We start from the raw sequence: 14,009 nt of genomic DNA on the forward strand, positions 1-14,009 counted from the left end.
ACCACCATTCCCTGGGAGCGTGCTATCCATAGCCTTTGATCCAGGCAGGATGCATTGGCAAGATGGGCTGCAGGACAGAGACTCATCCCCTCACAGCCTGAGGGGACCATGTCTTTGCATGTCAGGTCTAAGCATGGAGCACAGTGAGCACAGCTTAGCTTTTTCATTCTTTTTTGTTTTTACAAAAAGTCTTTATTTCTAACAAAAGAATAAATAAATAAATAAATAAATAAATAAATGGCCAGCCAAAGAAATAAATAATCGACTAAGTTAATTAATGAATTAAATAAGTAAGCAAACAGAGTTCTGTGATAAATAGTGATTGGCATTCCCACAGTAGTTCCCCAGTGTCCATGATCCCCTTGCCGTTCATCAGGTGAGGTTGCAGTCCGGATGAACGCGGTAATTCCACAGGTAACAATACCTTCTGTATCCCCAGTGTCTCGTAGGTGTCCATGAATGTGTAGCACAGAAATTTCCTCTTCCTTCCTCTCCAGTGCCTGTGGTTTGGGTGTGGGCTGTGCCACATACTGGCCCCAGTGCCACCACGCTCATAGGCCTTTCCCCATCAGCTCATCGGTTGGAAGACGTGTGACTGGTACCAAGTGATCCCAGCCTGGGCTCCTGCTGTCACCACTCAATCCATGGCTACTGGTGCTGGCTGGCGATGGGTGTTTGTTCTCTGTGGGTTTAGTGGGGTCCAGAGCAGCTTGGTGCTTCATGCGCCGTATGAGTTTGTCCACGTGTTGTAAGCAGACACGAGCTTCGAGGCGGACGTGGTCCCAGGCGCAGGCGCTGTGGCTGTGTGCCTGGAGAAAGGCGTGGATTTTCCCGAAGTACTTGTTGATGGCGAGCCGCGGGTCGCTTTGTCCTTTGAAGAGCAGGGGGTCGTTGGGGAGGCATTGATTGAGGTGGTGGATGTGGTGCTGCAGTTTGTTGAGGAGGAGGTTGCGAGCGTGGCTGGGCCAGTGCTGGCGGGTGCTGTTGGAGCTGAGGGTGTGGAAGAGGCGCTGGAGGATGCGCAGGGCGGTGGCGGCGGCTTGGTGCGGGCCGAGGTTGGGGTGGAGGAGGGTGTCGGGGAAGAAGGGCGGCTCTTGGAGGCGGCAGGGCTGTGTGTGGCTGGGAGGCATGTCCTGGAGGAGGCGGAGTGCGTCGCCGGGGAAGGTGTCGTCGTGTGTCCAGAGGCGTTGGCAGGCGAGGAGGAGGAGTAGGTGCGGCGTGCGGCAGCCGTGGCTGTGTGGCTGTGTGGCTGTGGGCACAGCCACGCTGGGTCTGCGGGTGCTGTCGGGTGGTGCTGGGCAGGAGGAGCCCGGTGAGGCTCGGTGGTGCTGCTGCTGCTGGTGGCTGTGGCTGGGGCGCTGCCGGCTTTGTACGGCGGCAGCTTTCCCTTCATCGCTTTCTGATTGCCGGGAGTTTCCGGCCGTGCTTTCCAGTCTGTGCTGGTGGCTGTGGTGGTCTTGGGCAGTGTTTTGTTGGGTTGACTGGTGCTGGCGATGGTGTTGTTAATTCTCTTTTTGCCTTTAGAGGTTGCCTCTTGCCTGTTGGTTGTGGTGTAGTGGAACCCTACGTTAGTGCCACATCATGTATTTGCGATGATGTTGTGTGTTTCTTGTGGTTTTCCTTTCTCTCTGGGGTCGTCTCTCGTTCATCATTTGTTCCGCTGAATTTCTTTTATTGCCCTTTACAGGACACTGCATCAATTGTAGTATCGTATCTTGGGCTTCTCCCTTTTTTCTAAAGCTATGTCTGATGTTGAACAGACTTTTTCGTTTTGGAGAGTGCTGAAGTCAAATCTCGCTGAACTCTTCTAAAGTTTAATATTTTGAAGATTTTTCAAGTAGTGTTTCCTTACTGATTTTTGCACGCTTGTCAGTATGTGTCAGCTTGGTTCCTAGTGTTGAAAAAGGAAGTAGTGGTACTTGTAAGTATCTAGTAAGTAACTCGTAAATTTCTGTTAAGTTGCTGAGCTGATTGAGCTGTTGCAGCTTTTAATGCATTTGGGTCAATCATTTTTTCCCGTAAATTCTAGTTGCAGACCTTTACTGCCGGGGTATTCAGCACAAGCCTTCTATTAGTGTGCCTGGAGATTCGTCCCTTGAGTGGGGACACACCTCTAGGTTATTGCTTGAGGTAAAACAAAAGTAATTGGATTAATTACCTTTTTCTGTAGTTTGTTATTAATCTGGCTTTCAAAGGATTGGGGTAGAGGAGCACTTTACAAGTAGTTACCACTGTCTGTAATGGATCATAGATAGTTCTGATCAAAATTATTTGAGTATTGTCATGATTAATTTTAATTATTTGTTTTTCCCATATTTCCCATATATTTCCTCGATAGACGTGTAAACAAATATTTCTCTCATCTTGCAGGACAAATTTGTATAAAAGGTCAATTACACATATATAATTCTTTTGAGATGAACCATTTACCTACTGTGGGCCTAGGATTGTATTAAGCTGCCTCCAGACTTCTCTAAGAAGGAGTTTAGCAAGCAAGGAGGCATTTTGTGAACCTCAGTGGGAAGCCTTCCCTGATAAATGTTGTCGGAAGCTTCCATTCTGCCTGGGACACTTCCCAAGTCTTTTTGTAGTTCCCATTAGATTTTTCTGGTTTTTTTACCTACACTATGCTTGTTTTCTTTGTGTTTATATGAATAAATTCTCTCTTTTAAGCCTTTGATAGAGTTGTATTAAATAAACTGATGGTTTATTTCTCAGGAACCTCAGGAGCTCGTTAAGTCAGAGAGCTGAAGAGGTGGCTCTGGGTCTGAGCACCTAGGCACTGAATGTTGATGCAGCTTCTGCAGTGTCTTGCTTCCCTTTTGCAGTTTGATTTTCATTGTGATGGAGTTGAAGAAGTCTCCTCTAAGCTGTTGCTTTTGAACAATAAAGGGTTTTTTAAAGTTAATTTTCATTGTCTGTTTTGCCCTGGATATCCCAAGTGCAGTGTGACGCTGAGAGGAGGTGGTATCAGAAGAGCCTGCTCATGGCCTTGCCCAGTGATGCTTTCAGCTATGTGCCCAGGAATGGGTATCTCTCAACCTCTCCAATCCCTATTCTGGTGTTGTATCACCAGAATACAAAAAATTACACAAATGCATTTCTTCTTTTGTGTTTGAATTCCCTGTATGCCAGCTTGTGTCATTACCACCGCTCCTGTTTTTGTCTGAGAGTGATTTAGGTCCTTCAGCTGCCTCAGAAAAGACAGAACCAACGAGGTCCTCATTCCTGACATTGCAGGATACTTCTGGATAGGAGCATTAGGGGGACAGTGGTACAGTGTGGAAGTTTCGTCTTGAGGGGTCCTGCTGTGTACCTGAATATATAAGAGAGCTGGTGGAAAAGCTCACCAAGCCGCTGCCCGTAATTTACAATCAGTCCTGGCTGACAAAGGAGGCCCCAGGAACCCGGAGTGTGGCCAGTGTTACGCTTATCTTCAGGAAGGGTCAGAAGTGGAATCCAGGGAGCTACGGGCCTGTCAGCCTGACCTTGGTGCTTGGGGAAGCTCATGGAGATGATCTTGAGTGCCCATCACATGGCATCTCCAGGAGATCCAGGGGGATCATTCCCAGCCAGCATGGGTTCGTCAAAGGCGTAACCGCCCGACCCAATCTCCTTCTGTAACACAGTGCCCCTCTTAGTGGACGAGGGAAAGTCCAGAAACGTTGACTTCCTGCACTTTGGAATAAAGTCTTTAACACTGTGTCCCACAGAACTCTCCTGGAGACACCAGCTGCTTGTGGCTTTGACGCTCTGTTCTTGAGTTAAAAACTGGCTGCTGGCCTGGCCCAGAGAGTGCTGGTGAATGGAATTCCTTGCAGCAGGCAGCTGGTCCCTAGTGGTGTCCCCCAGGACTCTGTACTGAGGGCTCTGTACTGTACTGTTTTTTACCTTTGTTGATGATCTGAGCTCTTGAGGGAATCCAAGAGTTCCTTTAGTCAGTTTGAGGACAACACCAAGCCGGGCGTGAGTGCTGTTCTGCTGGAGGGCAGGAAAGCTCTGCGGAAGGATCTGCACTGTCTTCTGGATCCACGGGCCAGGGCCAGTTGTGTGAGGTTCAACAAGGCCAAGTGCTGGGTCCTGCCCTTGGGTCACAGGAACCGCCTGCAGCTCCAGGCTGGGACAGCGTGTCTGGCAAACTGCTGGATGGGAGAGGACCTGGGGGTGCAGGTTTTCAAGGGCTGGACACGAGCTGGAGTGTGCCCAGGTGGCCAAGAAGGCCAATGGCACCGGGCTTGTGTCAGCAATGGTGTGGCCAGCAGGAGCCGGGCAGTGGCCAGCAGGAGCAGGGCAGTGGCCATCCCCCTGTGCTGGGGGCACTGGTGAGGCCACAGCTGGAATCTTGTGTTCAGCTTTGTTTCCTCACAGCAGGAAGGACACTGAGGTGCTGGATCATGTCCAGAGAAGGAAATGGAGCTGGGGAAGGGTCTGTAGAGCGAGTCATATGGGGAGCAGCTGAGGGAACTGGGTGAGTTTAGTGTGGGGAAAAGGAGGTTTGGGAGAACCGGATCACTCTGTACGATGATCTAGAAGAAAGTTATAACCATATGGGAATTGTTTTTTTCTCCCAGCAGCTAGCAATAGGAAAAAAAAATGGCCTCAAGATGTCCCAGTGGAGGTTCAAGTTGGATATTAGGGAAAATTTCTTCACTGAAGGAGTGGTCAAGCATCGGAGCAGGCTCCCTGGGGAAGTGGTGGAGTCACCACCGCTGAAAGTGTTCAAAAATGGAGTAAATGTGGCGCTTCATTATATGGCTTAATGGTATTTGGTCAAAGGCTGGGCTTGATGATCTTGGAGGTCTTTTCCAACCTTAGTGATTCTATGAATCTCGATTTGGTCCTGTTGTTTTTTCACTCAGCTAAATGGGAAGCAATCAGTTGCGTTTGCACGGAGCAGTATCCTTGAAGCGACGCAGTGCTGGAGGTTGTTTGAGCCCAGGAAAACAATCTCTTTGTGGCATGCAGGAGAAGGCTGGAGCTGCTGACCTGGGGAGGTGCTTCTGGATTGATAGTTGGAGGGCGAAGGAGCAGCCGGTGCTGGTGATGTGTGGGCAGTTCCCTTCACGAGGAATGCTGTGCTGGTTGGTTTGGACCATATCGAGTTGGGGGTGTTTGGATGATGGATCTCTTTGCTTGCTAATGATGTGTTGGGGTGAATTGTCCAAATCTCTGCAGTCCTTTATGGGTCCCCTCCTTGCTTCTTTGAGGTGCACCTTGTCTGTGCCACCCTGTTTCTTCTAAGGCAGTGCTGTGGCATTGCAGAATGGTTATCTTTGGTGGGATGATGGTTTGGAGGTGGCTTTCAAGGCTTTGCATTATTGGAGGGTCTGGAAGGCAGAGCGAGGTGGTGGAAGAGAAGGAGGTATGCAGGGCAGGCATCATGCCATTTGGGGCAAATGGGTGCCCCAGTGGTCTGGCAGCTGTAAGAGGTGCCTGGGGGCTGCAGGACCACCATTCCCTGGGAGCGTGCTATCCATAGCCTTTGATCCAGGCAGGATGCATTGGCAAGATGGGCTGCAGGACAGAGACTCATCCCCTCACAGCCTGAGGGGACCATGTCTTTGCATGTCAGGTCTAAGCGTGGAGCACAGTGAGCACAGCTTAGCTTTTTCATTCTTTTTTGTTTTTACAAAAAGTCTTTATTTCTAACAAAAGAATAAATAAATAAATAAATAAATAAATGGCCAGCCAAAGAAATAAATAATCAACTAAGTTAATTAATGAGTTAAATAAGTAAGCAAACAGAGTTCTGTGATAAATAGTGATTGGCATTCCCACAGTAGTTCCCCAGTGTCCATGATCCCCTTGCCGTTCATCAGGTGAGGTTGCAGTCCGGATGAACGTGGTAATTCCACAGGTAACAATACCTTCTGTATCCCCAGTGTCTCGTAGGTGTCCATGAATGTGTAGCACAGAAATTTCCTCTTCCTTCCTCTCCAGTGCCTGTGGTTTGGGTGTGGGCTGTGCCACATACTGGCCCCAGTGCCAGCACGCTCATAGGCCTTTCCCCATCAGCTCATCGGTTGGAAGACGTGTGACTGGTACCAAGTGATCCCAGCCTGGGCTCCTGCTGTCACCACTCAATCCATGGCTACTGGTGCTGGCTGGCGATGGGTGTTTGTTCTCTGTGGGTTTAGTGGGGTCCAGAGCAGCTTGGTGCTTCATGCGCCGTATGAGTTTGTCCACGTGTTGTAAGCAGACACGAGCTTCGAGGCGGACGTGGTCCCAGGCGCAGGCGCTGTGGCTGTGTGCCTGGAGAAAGGCGTGGATTTTCCCGAAGTACTTGTTGATGGTGAGCCGCGGGTCGCTTTGTCCTTTGAAGAGCAGGGGGTCGTTGGGGAGGCATTGATTGAGGTGGTGGATGTGGTGCTGCAGTTTGTTGAGGAGGAGGTTGCGAGCGTGGCTGGGCCAGTGCTGGCGGTTGCTGTTGGAGCTGAGGGTGTGGAAGAGGCGCTGGAGGATGCGCAGGGCGGTGGCGGCGGCTTGGTGCGGGCCGAGGTTGGGGTGGAGGAGGGTGTCGGGGAAGAAGGGCGGCTCTTGGAGGCGGCAGGGCTGTGTGTGGCTGGGAGGCATGTCCTGGAGGAGGCGGAGTGCGTCGCCGGGGAAGGTGTCGTCGTGTGTCCAGAGGCGTTGGCAGGCGAGGCTGGTGGCCAGAGCGGCGAGGAGGAGCAGGAGCGGCGGTGCGGCGTGCGGCAGCCGTGGCTGTGTGGCTGTGGGCACAGCCATGCTGGGTCTGCGGGTGCTGTCGGGTGGTGCTGGGCAGGAGGAGCCCGGTGAGGCTCGGTGGTGCTGCTGCTGCTGGTGGCTGTGGCTGGGGCGCTGCCGGCTTTGTACGGTGGCAGCTTTCCCTTCATCGCTTTCTGATTGCCGGGAGTTTCCGGCCGTGCTTTCCAGTCTGTGCTGGTGGCTGTGGTGGTCTTGGGCAGTGTTTTCTTGGGGTGGCCGTGGTTGAGGATTGTGGTGGCAGCGGTGTGCTGGGGCAGAGTGTCAGTCATGGCTGGAAGGGGTTGTGAAAGCTCTGGGCCAGAGGCGCTGTGGGGTCAGGTGCGTTGGAGAGGGTGTTGGGCGATCCTTTCACTTGCCGAGCCAGCTGCAAGGTCTGTGCTGTTGAGCTGAGTCTCTGTTTGTGCCCAAGCATCGTTTCCACTTGCAAAGCCCTGGTTTTGGTTGTGGTCACTTTTCCTTTCACTTTGAGGCTTGCCTTTAATTTCATCTTAGCCACTGTTTTCCTTTTGTGGTTGCAAGGGATGTGCGGTGATGTCAGTGGGTGAGGGCCGGCGTTTCCCCTCCTGCGGTTAACGCCCAGAGGCACTGGCAGGGTTCAAGGGGCTGTCTGTGCATGTGGGTCTTGGAGGCCTGAGTGTGTCCTTGCAAGGAGGCACTGCACCTGCTGTGTTTGGGAGGAGCGAGCCACAAGGCAGGCAAGAAAGGCTGAGTGAAGAAGTCGCGGAAAGGGAAAGCTTTTGCTGTTACTGTCGCGCTTGGTGCCATGGCTGTGGCCCCGGAGCATCGGTCTGCTTTTGAGATCCATGCCTCAGTGGCTGAGGTGGCCAGAGGTCAAAGGAGGACATTCCCCCATGAAAGAAATGGGGTTGCGCTTTGGGACTGCTGGAGCCCTTGCTCGGAGCAGCGCGTCCTGTTCAGGGCTCTTTAGTCTATGAGAGGTGTGGTGTCCTTGGAAGGTGATGGCTCTGAAAATACACGGGGGTCCAGAGGCCGTGACCTGTGAGAAAGGCTGAGGGAGCTTGGCTTCTTTGGCTGGAGTATTGTAGGTTTGCCAGTAGTTTCAGATGCCTTTCCAAAAATGCACAAAATCTGCGGCAAGGTGAAGAGGTGTTTGGGGTGTGCAGAGACTTGCAAGGGGATGATCCCTCTGGCCTGGTGGAGAAATGGTGGGATTGTTGCTTGGAGCAGATTGTGGGATTTGAAAGTTTTAGGCCTTTGGGGGACAGAGAATTTGGAGGTGAGCGGTTGTTTGTCACCTTGTGCGTCAGTGATCTCCAGGCAGGCTGCCGAAGGCACACAAGGCAAATGCTGGGAGCCCTCGCGGAAAATCCCTGTAGATCCCCAGGCCAGTGTAGGAGAGGGTCGAGTTTGAGTCCGTCGTGGCAACCTGAATGTGCACAAGTCCATGGGACCTGAAGAGACTGATGCGTGAGCCCTGAGGGAACTGTCAGATGGAGCTGCTGGGCCACAGTGCCTGGTTTTTGAAATCTGGTGTCCGTCAGTTGAAGTTCCCAGTAAGTGGTAGAAGGGAGGTATAAGCCTCCCTTTGTATAAGGGGAAAAGCAGAAGAGTGTGGGAACTACAGAGCAGTCCGGCTGAGCGCAGTGTCAGGCAAGAAGATGAGGCTGTTGTGCTTGGTCACCAGACTCGGCTAAGGCCTAGGGAAAACCAAGAGGTGGTCGGTAATGGGGAGCATGGCATTCCAATTGCGTAGTCGCCATTCCTGGTGATGTTTTGTGATGTTCTATGGCTACGGCTACAGAGCAGTGGTGGATAGGGGCAGAGCAAGTGAGCTTGTGTGCCTGGGCTTGAGCAAAGTGCTGGGCCGTGTCCTGCATCCTTGTCTGTGAGTCAGAGAGGCATGGATTGGATGGATGGAGCACGTTGTGGATAAAGCAGATGAGGTGCAGCGGTGCTCCCCAGCCTTTGCGTGTTTTTCTTTTTGGGACTCTGTGGTGGTGGCCAACCGCTGGCAGTGTTTTTCCAAGGGGTTTGCTACAGCATCTTGCTTGGTCAGGTGCCATTGAGAAGAGTGGGCAGAGGCGGTTTGGAGGATGGCTTGGGGTAGGTGTGGAGTGAGGATGGCTTTGGCTGGCCCAGAGACTGGTTGCTGTGCTAGAGAGATGAGAGGGAATGGCAAGTGTTTTGTCGTAGGTCTTTATTTTCAGCGGCATAAATAAGTGAATAAGTAGAAAAATAAATACGTGTATCAATAAATAAAGAAACAAATAAATAAATCAGTCTAGAAATAAGTGGAGAAAGTCCTTTGCCCGTATCACTGGGAGAGGCTGAATCAATGGGAGAGGGAGTGGTTGGGGGCTGCGGGTGGCGTGCGGTTGTTGCAGCCCTGTCTCTGGTCCCAGGTGAGAGGAGGCGTGGGGTTGGAGGTGGGTTTGGGTGGTAGGTGTGGGTTGGAGTGTGGGTGTCTGCGCTAGCGGCGCCTGGCACGTGTGAGGTTGTGGAGGTGCCGTAAAGAGGCACGAGCTTCGAGGCGGAGGTGGTCCCAGGCGCTGTGGCTGTGGGTGTGGAGGGAGGGGTGGATGTCCCTGAAGTACTTGTTGATGGCGAGCCGCGGGTTTGCGTGGTCCTTTGGAGAGCAGGGCGTTGTCGGGGAGGCGTTGCTCCAGGTGGTGGATGTGGTGCTGCAGTTTGTTGAGGAGGAGGTTGCGAGCGTGGCTGGGCCAGTGCTGGCGGGTGCTGTTGGAGCTGAGGGTGTGGAAGAGGCGCTGGAGGATGCGCAGGGCGGTGGCGGCGGCTTGGTGCGGGCCGAGGTTGGGGTGGAGGAGGGTGTCGGGGAAGAAGGGCGGCTCTTGGAGGCGGCAGGGCTGTGTGTGGCTGGGAGGCATGTCCTGGAGGAGGCGGAGTGCGTCGCCGGGGAAGGTGTCGTCGTGTGTCCAGAGGCGTTGGCAGGCGAGGAGGAGGAGTAGGTGCGGCGTGCGGCAGCCGTGGCTGTGTGGCTGTGTGGCTGTGGGCACAGCCACGCTGGGTCTGCGGGTGCTGTCGGGTGGTGCTGGGCAGGAGGAGCCCGGTGAGGCTCGGTGGTGCTGCTGCTGCTGGTGGCTGTGGCTGGGGCGCTGCCGGCTTTGTACGGCGGCAGCTTTCCCTTCATCGCTTTCTGATTGCCGGGAGTTTCCGGCCGTGCTTTCCAGTCTGTGCTGGTGGCTGTGGTGGTCTTGGGCAGTGTTTTGTTGGGTTGACTGTGGCTGGCGATGGTGGTGTTAATTCTCTTTTTGCCTTTAGAGGTTGCCTCTTGCCTGTTGGTTGTGGTGTAGTGGAACCCTACGTTAGTGCCACATCATGTATTTGCGATGATGTTGTGTGTTTCTTGTGGTTTTCCTTTCTCTCTGGGGTCGTCTCTCGTTCATCATGTGTTCCGCTGAATTTCTTTTATTGCCCTTTACAGGACACTGCATCAATTGTAGTATCGTATCTTGGGCTTCTCCCTTTTTTCTATAGCTATGTCTGATGTTGAACAGACTTTTTCGTTTTGGAGAGTGCTGAAGTCAAATCTCGCTGAACTCTTCTAAAGTTTAATATTTTGAAGATTTTTCAAGTAGTGCTTCCTTACTGATTTTTGCACGCTTGTCAGTATGTGTCAGCTTGGTTCCTAGTGTTGAAAAAGGAAGTAGTGGTACTTGTAAGTATCTAGTAAGTAACTCGTAAATTTCTGTTAAGTTGCTGAGCTGATTGAGCTGTTGCAGCTTTTAATGCATTTGGGTCAATCATTTTTTCCCGTAAATTCTAGTTGCAGACCTTTACTGCCGGGGTATTCAGCACAAGCCTTCTATTAGTGTGCCTGGAGATTTGTCCCTTGAGTGGGGACACACCTCTAGGTTATTGCTTGAGGTAAAACAAAAGTAATTGGATTAATTACCTTTTTCTGTAGTTTGTTATTAATCTGGCTTTCAAAGGATTGGGGTAGTGGAGCACTGTACAAGTAGTTACCACTGTCTGTAATGGATCATAGATAATTCTGATCAAAATTATTTGAGTATTGTCATGATTAATTTTAATTATTTGTTTTTCCCATATTTCCCATATATTTCCTCGATAGACGTGTAAACAAATATTTCTCTCATCTTGCAGGACAAATTTGTATAAAAGGTCAATTACACATATATAATTCTTTTGAGATGAACCATTTACCTACTGTGGGCCTAGGATTGTATTAAGCTGCCTCCAGACTTCTCTAAGAAGGAGTTTAGCAAGCAAGGAGGCATTTTGTGAACCTCAGTGGGAAGCCTTCCCTGATAAATGTTGTCGGAAGCTTCCATTCTGCCTGGGACACTTCCCAAGTCTTTTTGTAGTTCCCATTAGATTTTTCTGGTTTTTTTACCTACACTATGCTTGTTTTCTTTGTGTTTATATGAATAAATTCTCTCTTTTAAGCCTTTGATAGAGTTGTATTAAATAAACTGATGGTTTATTTCTCAGGAACCTCAGGAGCTCGTTAAGTCAGAGAGCTGAAGAGGTGGCTCTGGGTCTGAGCACCTAGGCACTGAATGTTGATGCAGCTTCTGCAGTGTCTTGCTTCCCTTTTGCAGTTTGATTTTCATTGTGATGGAGTTGAAGAAGTCTCCTCTAAGCTGTTGCTTTTGAACAATAAAGGGTTTTTTAAAGTTAATTTTCATTGTCTGTTTTGCCCTGGATATCCCAAGTGCAGTGTGACGCTGAGAGGAGGTGGTATCAGAAGAGCCTGCTCATGGCCTTGCCCAGTGATGCTTTCAGCTATGTGCCCAGGAATGGGTATCTCTCAACCTCTCCAATCCCTATTCTGGTGTTGTATCACCAGAATACAAAAAATTACACAAATGCATTTCTTCTTTTGTGTTTGAATTCCCTGTATTCCAGCTTGTGTCATTACCACCGCTCCTGTTTTTGTCTGAGAGTGATTTAGGTCCTTCAGCTGCCTCAGAAAAGACAGAACCAACGAGGTCCTCATTCCTGACATTGCAGGATACTTCTGGATAGGAGCATTAGGGGGACAGTGGTACAGTGTGGAAGTTTCGTCTTGAGGGGTCCTGCTGTGTACCTGAATATATAAGAGAGCTGGTGGAAAAGCTCACCAAGCCGCTGCCCGTAATTTACAATCAGTCCTGGCTGACAAAGGAGGCCCCAGGAACCCGGAGTGTGGCCAGTGTTACGCTTATCTTCAGGAAGGGTCAGAAGTGGAATCCAGGGAGCTACGGGCCTGTCAGCCTGACCTTGGTGCTTGGGGAAGCTCATGGAGATGATCTTGAGTGCCCATCACATGGAACCTCCAGGAGATCCAGGGGATCATGCCCAGCCAGCATGGGTTTGTCAAAGGCGTAACCGCCCGACCCAATCTCCTTCTGTAACACAGTGCCCCTCTTAGTGGACGAGGGAAAGTCCAGAAACGTTGACTTCCTGCACTTTGGAATAAAGTCTTTAACACTGTGTCCCACAGAACTCTCCTGGAGACACCAGCTGCTTGTGGCTTTGACGCTCTGTTCTTGAGTTAAAAACTGGCTGCTGGCCTGGCCCAGAGAGTGCTGGTGAATGGAATTCCTTGCAGCAGGCAGCTGGTCCCTAGTGGTGTCCCCCAGGACTCTGTACTGAGGGCTCTGTACTGTACTGTTTTCTACCTTTGTTGATGATCTGAGCTCTTGAGGGAATCCAAGAGCTCCTTTAGTCAGTTTGAGGACAACACCAAGCTGGGTGTGAGTGCTGTTCTGCTGGAGGGCAGGAAGGCTCTGCAGAAGGATCTGCACTGTCTTCTGGATCCACGGGCCAGGGCCAGTTGTGTGAGGTTCAACAAGGCCAAGTGCTGGGTCCTGCCCTTGGGTCACAGGAACCGCCTGCAGCTCCAGGCTGGGACAGCGTGTCTGGCAAACTGCTGGATGGGAGAGGACCTGGGGGTGCAGGTTTTCAAGGGCTGGACACGAGCTGGAGTGTGCCCAGGTGGCCAAGAAGGCCAATGGCACCGGGCTTGTGTCAGCAATGGTGTGGCCAGCAGGAGCCGGGCAGTGGCCAGCAGGAGCCGGGCAGTGGCCATCCCCCTGTGCTGGGGGCACTGGTGAGGCCACAGCTGGAATCTTGTGTTCAGCTTTGTTTCCTCACAGCAGGAAGGACACTGAGGTGCTGGATCATGTCCAGAGAAGGAAATGGAGCTGGGGAAGGGTCTGTAGAGCGAGTCATATGGGGAGCAGCTGAGGGAACTGGGTGAGTTTAGTGTGGGGAAAAGGAGGTTCGGGAGAACCGGATCACTCTGTACGATGATCTAGAAGAAAGTTATAACCATATGGGAATTGGTTTTTTCTCCCAGCAGCTAGCAATAGGAAAAAAAAATGGCCTCAAGATGTCCCAGTGGAGGTTCAAGTTGGATATTAGGGAAAATTTCTTCACTGAAGGAGTGGTCAAGCATCGGAGCAGGCTCCCTGGGGAAGTGGTGGAGTCACCACCGCTGAAAGTGTTCAAAAATGGAGTAAATGTGGCGCTTCATTATATGGCTTAATGGTATTTGGTCAAAGGCTGGGCTTGATGATCTTGGAGGTCTTTTCCAACCTTAGTGATTCTATGAATCTCGATTTGGTCCTGTTGTTTTTTCACTCAGCTAAATGGGAAGCAATCAGTTGCGTTTGCACGGAGCAGTATCCTTGAAGCGACGCAGTGCTGGAGGTTGTTTGAGCCCAGGAAAACAATCTCTTTGTGGCATGCAGGAGAAGGCTGGAGCTGCTGACCTGGGGAGGTGCTTCTGGATTGATAGTTGGAGGGCGAAGGAGCAGCCGGTGCTGGTGATGTGTGGGCAGTTCCCTTCACGAGGAATGCTGTGCTGGTTGGTTTGGACCATATCGAGTTGGGGGTGTTTGGATGATGGATCTCTTTGCTTGCTAATGATGTGTTGGGGTGAATTGTCCAAATCTCTGCAGTCCTTTATGGGTCCCCTCCTTGCTTCTTTGAGGTGCACCTTGTCTATGCCACCCTGTTTCTTCTAAGGCAGTGCTGTGGCATTGCAGAATGGTTATCTTTGGTGGGATGATGGTTTGGAGGTGGCTTTCAAGGCTTTGCATTATTGGAGGGTCTGGAAGGCAGAGCAAGGTGGTGGAAGAGAAGGAGGTATGCAGGGCAGGCATCATGCCATTTGGGGCAAATGGGTGCCCCAGTGGTCTGGCAGCTGTAAGAGGTGCCTGGGGGCTGCAGGACCACCATTCCCTGGGAGCGTGCTATCCATAGCCTTTGATCCAGGCAGGATGCATTGGCATGATGGGCTGCAGGACAGAGACTCATCCCCTCACAGCCTGAGGGGACCATGTCTTTGCATG

General features: G+C 51.4%; 3 protein-coding genes across 28 annotated transcripts in view; 1 reads left to right on the top strand and 2 right to left on the bottom strand.

Moving 5' to 3' along the window:
* Positions 1-14,009, top strand: part of UBAP2 (ubiquitin associated protein 2) — a 252,161-nt gene that overhangs the window by 209,772 nt on the left and 28,380 nt on the right. The gene's annotated exons all lie outside the window — the stretch shown is intronic.
* LOC144248220 (uncharacterized) lies at positions 552-3,510 on the bottom strand. Its single transcript, XM_077790162.1, has 3 exons — positions 3,351-3,510; positions 3,149-3,247; positions 552-1,456 (listed from the first exon to the last, which is right to left on the bottom strand). Exons 1-3 carry the CDS (start codon positions 3,508-3,510, stop codon positions 552-554), a joined length of 1,164 nt encoding a protein of 387 aa, XP_077646288.1.
* LOC144248290 (interferon-like) lies at positions 5,871-6,792 on the bottom strand. Its single transcript, XM_077790333.1, has one exon. It carries the CDS (start codon positions 6,724-6,726, stop codon positions 5,995-5,997), a length of 732 nt encoding a protein of 243 aa, XP_077646459.1. The 5' UTR covers positions 6,727-6,792; the 3' UTR covers positions 5,871-5,994.

This window comes from Lonchura striata, chromosome Z (genome assembly GCF_046129695.1).
Source record: "Lonchura striata isolate bLonStr1 chromosome Z, bLonStr1.mat, whole genome shotgun sequence".
Classification (NCBI taxonomy): domain Eukaryota; kingdom Metazoa; phylum Chordata; class Aves; order Passeriformes; family Estrildidae; genus Lonchura; species Lonchura striata.

Coding starts and splice junctions, on each gene's coding strand:
- LOC144248220 (XM_077790162.1), bottom strand. CDS start 3,510: ATGAGCTTCCCCAAGCACCAAGGTCAGGCTGACAGGCCCGTAGCTCCC. Junction 3,248..3,350: donor AAATTACGGGCAGCGGCTTG/GTGAGCTTTTCC, acceptor GCTCCTATCCAG/AAGTATCCTGCAATGTCAGG. Junction 1,457..3,148: donor AGACAAAAACAGGAGCGGTG/GTAATGACACAA, acceptor ACACTGCCCAAG/ACCACCACAGCCACCAGCAC.
- LOC144248290 (XM_077790333.1), bottom strand. CDS start 6,726: ATGGCTGTGCCCACAGCCACACAGCCACGGCTGCCGCACGCCGCACCG.